The 4,736-nt window shown below is 44.9% G+C and overlaps 1 protein-coding gene across 1 annotated transcript in view; it reads left to right on the top strand.

Moving 5' to 3' along the window:
* Positions 1–4,736, top strand: part of LOC109136686 (GTPase IMAP family member 8) — a 31,101-nt gene that overhangs the window by 25,347 nt on the left and 1,018 nt on the right. Inside the window, exon 6 of the mRNA XM_027278390.1 lies at positions 4,121–4,251. Within this exon, the coding sequence (XP_027134191.1) occupies positions 4,121–4,251 (131 nt within the window). The remainder of the gene's footprint in view (positions 1–4,120; positions 4,252–4,736) is intronic.

Genomic DNA, 4,736 nt, shown 5'->3' with positions numbered 1-4,736 from the left:
CAAGTATGATCCTGCACTGCTTCAGTGCTCATATGTACATTATGAAATATATTAAAAATTCATAAAAAATATGACAAGTGTTAAAATGCTATAAAAAGAGGTGTGTCTCATACAGCAAGTGTAAATCTACTGTTCTACATTGATTCTGAGCAATTATGCTATCAAGGTAATAATGACATTATTATTTATTAGAAATAAACAATACAAAACAACACAAAAATATCGAGATATATATCGTGTATCGCGATATAGCTTAAAAATATCGAGATATTGGTTACAGGCCATATCGTGCAGCCCTACCTACCAAGTTTGAAGTGAATTGGATACAATCCACAGGAGGAGTTCGTTCAAATATGACCCCTTGTCAACCAGCCCAGAACAGCAAAAATGACGATTTTCATAGAGCGCCACGCCCACACTGTTTCCCCAAAATTTATCATTTTGATAACTTTTACTCAGGAAGTCTATGTGAACACACCTACCAAGTTTGAAGTGAATTGGATACAATCCCTAGGAGGAGTTCGTTCAAACATGACCCCTTCTCAACCAGGCCGAAACAGCAAAAATGGCGATTTTCATTCTTAAATATCTCGCTTCCTGTTCATTGTAGCCCATTGCTCCAAAAGACTTTTTCTTAGGTCATCCTGCCATCTTCTACAACATAGCTGAGTTTCGTGACTCTGTCTCCAAAACTGTGGCGGGGCTGTCCCAAAGAAAAATTCCAGGGGGCGCTATAGAGCGCTCATTAATTATGCAGCCAAATTGTGCATAATATTGGTCTTAACAAACATAACAAGTTTCAGACAGCTCTGACAAAGTATATGAGAGCCGCACACTTTTGCCTGAAAATCAGCCCAAAAGTAAATGGAGTCTTGTTTCAAATCGGCAGCGTTGACTTTGACGCGTCGTCACGTGATTTTGATAACTTTTCATTGTCGAGGCCTTGAGAACACACACGCCAAGTTTCAAGCACATCGGATGAAATCCCTAGGAGGAGGAGTTCAAATGCGACCCCTGGAAATGAGGCAAAAAGCCGAAAAGTCCAAATTTGGCAAAAATTGGACGGCGTACGGTTCACTGTAGCCCCGGGCACCAAGAGACTTTTTTGTGCGTCTGGGCATGTTACATACTCCCACCGAGTTTCGTGCACATGGGCGAAACCGTGGCGAGGGGCACCTCCAAAAACGCACACCTAGGTGGCGCTGTTGAGGCATATGCATACGTCCATGTGTGAGACCCCCAAAATACATAATTTTACACCTGACATTGGGGGGATAGGCACATTTTCGTGAGTTTTCGGGGGGATATGGGCCGTCGAAAATGCAATTTACTTTTAAACATCGTTCAGCGTTCGAAATACAATAGGGCCTTGCCCCAGTGTGCTGTGCTCGGGCCCTAATGAATGACATTTGTTGACAGAATATAACTTTTATGGCAACATGCGCTAAAGTGTCTGCTGCATCGAGCGTAATGCACTCACATTTAATATCGTCTTTGACATAGATCATAACCCCCCCTCCCCTCCCCCCAACTCGGTCTCGTCGGAAACACTGATATCCGGGTAGGGAGAAAATATTGACAGGGGTTGATTGTTGCAACCATGTCTCAGACAAACATAAAAAGTCCAGCTTAAAGTTTGATAGTAAGTGAGTCAGTTGATCAGTCTTGGAGACACTTCTGACATTTAAGTGTCCCCCAAAAAGCCCTTTGGGTTTCAGTTTTGGGTCCCATATGACCTTTGCGTGACTGACTGTCAGGAATAGGTAAAGAGCTTGCTGCTTGATAACTACAGGATTCCTACAGGTTGGGACGAATGTAGTCTTAAAGTCTTTGGCGTCGTTTTCAGAGGACGCTCCAAATGAGTTTCTGAACAAGTCAGGGTTGACAATGGCAGTTGTAGGCTTTCTTGTAGTCAATCCAGGCAGTGCACAGGTTGGTCTGTCTCTTCTTACAGTCTCGGACAACTGTTCTATCAACCAGTAGCTGGTGCTTGGCTCCCCTGGTGTTAATGACAATTCCTTTCTGTGCCTCACTCATGTATTGAGCCACATGCTTACTCTTACTTTGCCGCAATGATGCCTGACAGAGCCTTCCATGTTGTGCAGAGACAAGTAATTGGCCGGTAGTTGGATGGGATGGGTCCTTCTGGGGGTCCTTCATGATTAGGACTGTCCTGCCTTGGGTTAGCCACTCTGGGTGAGTCCCATCCCTGAGCAGCTGGTTCATCTGTGCTGCTAGGCGCTCATGGAGTGCAGTTAGCTTCTTCAGCCAGTATGTATGGATCATGTCGGGGCCTGGTGCTGTCCAGCTCTTCATCTTTGACACTCTTTCTTGGATGTCTGCCATTGAGATGGTTACTGGTTCTTGTTCTGGGAGGTTGCTGTGGTCAGCTCTTAGGTCCACTAACCATTGGGCATTGGTGTTGTGTGATGCCTCTTTTTCCCATATGTCTTTCCAGTATTTTTCCACCTCAGCTCTTGGCGGGTCTGACCGGTTGTTGTTTGCCTGCCACTGAGAGTACACCTTGGCTGGTTCAGTGGAGAACAACTTGTTTATTCTTCTGGCCTCTCCCTCCTTGGTGTATCTCTTCAACCCGGTGGCCAGAGCTGTTAGTCGCTGTTTGGCAGTTTCGAGTGCCTCTGGTATGGAGAGTGAGTTGTACTTCCTGGGCGCCCCTTTATTTACCATGTTTCCTTTCTGGAGTTCAGCTAGCTGGCTAACTTCTCTCCGTGCTGCCTTTATCTTGGCCTCTATTCGTCTCTTCCATGGTGGGTACTGTTTGTTATGTCCCAAGCCCACCTTGTATCCAAGCATCTCCATGATTACTGTTGCTGTACTGTGTATTGTTTGTTGGTGTCAGTGATGGTTCTTGTGGAGATTGTCTTCAGAGCAGCATTCACATCCACTAGTAGATCTTCTGAAGGTACCTGGCAACTCAGCTTCGGTATTCGTCTGGGGCTCCAGGTTTCCAGTTGGGTCACGATCTTCCTTCTCAGGTCAGCAGCTCTTGTGTTGAGGCTGTTGGTAGCTGTTGGGGCTTGGTACCCAATCTCTGGTTGTGGGGATGATGATGACATCTCCCCGCTGACCTGTAGCATCGTTGTTGTATTTTATTAATCTGTAGTTAAGTAATATATATATATATGAACCTAATTTAGTAAACTGTGACTTATATTATATAAATATAACTTGATGTCATTTAATCTGTTTCTCTGTTGTATCACAGCATCTGGATTCAGGATCGTGTTGCTGGGAAAAAGTGAAGACAAACAGTCAAAACTTGGTAACTTCATCATCAAGGACCAGACTTCTCATTACCAAAGAACCTGTGGAGAGTGGAGAGGAAAACCATTAACTGTCGTGAAAACTCCAAACATCTACAGTCTGTCTGAGGAGGCATTAAGAGAAGAGATGAAGAAGTGTCTTTGTCTCCCTGGACCAAATGTTCTTCTGCTGTTAGTGAAACCTTCTGATTTCACTGCAGAGAACAGACAAACACTGAAGTTCATCCTGAGTTTGTTTGGTCGAGATGCTTTAAAACACTCGATGGTCATCATGACACACAATGAGAACAAAAGTTCTACTGTGACTCAGCTCCTTACAGACTGTGGAGGAAGACACTACAGCATGTATGAAGATGACCACAGATCATTAATGCAGAAGATTGAGAACATTGTGTGTGAAAACAAAGGAACCTTCCTCACCTTCACTGAAGACACCACAAGACCAAAGTCTGAAGACATGAAACCAGCTTTAAACCTGGTTCTGTGTGGGAGGAGAGGAGCAGGGAAGACTTCAGCAGCCAAGGCCATTTTAGGTCAGACAGAGTTTCCTTCAGTCTCCAACTCATCAGAGTGTGTTAAACATCAGGGAGAGGTGTGTGGACGTTGGGTTTCCCTGGTGGAGCTGCCTGCCTTGTATGGAGAACCTCAGGAGGCAGTGATGGAGGAATCACTCAGGTGTATCTCCCTCTGTGATCCTGAGGGGGTCCATGCCTTCATCCTGGTCCTACCTGTGGGTCCCCTCACTGATGAAGACAAGGGCGAGTTAAAGACCATCCAGAACACATTCAGCTCTCGAGTCGATGACTTCACCATGATTCTGTTCACTGTGGAGTCAGATCCTACAGCTCCAGCTGTTGTTAACTTTGTACAAGAAAACAAGGACATCCAGGAGCTCCGTCAGAGCTGTGGAGGAAGATATGTTGTTCTGAACATCAAGGACAAGCAGCAGATCCCAGAGCTGCTGGACATGGTGGAAAAAAACAGTCAAACTAAGAATGAACCATCCTGCTACACAACAGAAACATTCACACATGCACAGATGGATAAAGTCATACAACTGGAGAAACATATCAACATGCAACAAGCTGAACTGGAGAGTCTGAAGAAAGAGAAGATCTTTTGTAAGTACTTTGAATTTAAATGTTTTTTTAAAAACTATGTTAGACATCACAGTCTTGGACCTCAACTGTAGCACTGTAGAGTTCTATAAGGCTTTCTGGGACATCTTGGCCGATGACAACTTAGATGTTTTTAATGAGAGCCTGGTGTCTGGATCATTGCCATTGTTGTGTCAGAGAGCCATCATCACTCTCTTGCCCAAGAAAGGAAACTTGAATACACTGATGAGGGGGGCCAGGGCCTGGTCCACCTGGCTAGTAGGACAGCCACCTTCAGGCTCCAGTTCATACAGAAGTATCTGACTGGATCTGAAGATCTGGTGTGGAGGGACGT

This window comes from Larimichthys crocea, chromosome III (assembly GCF_000972845.2).
Source record: "Larimichthys crocea isolate SSNF chromosome III, L_crocea_2.0, whole genome shotgun sequence".
Taxonomy (NCBI): Eukaryota; Metazoa; Chordata; class Actinopteri; family Sciaenidae; genus Larimichthys; species Larimichthys crocea.
Note: the sequence above shows the minus strand (reverse complement) of the source record. Positions and strands in the feature narration are given on the sequence as shown.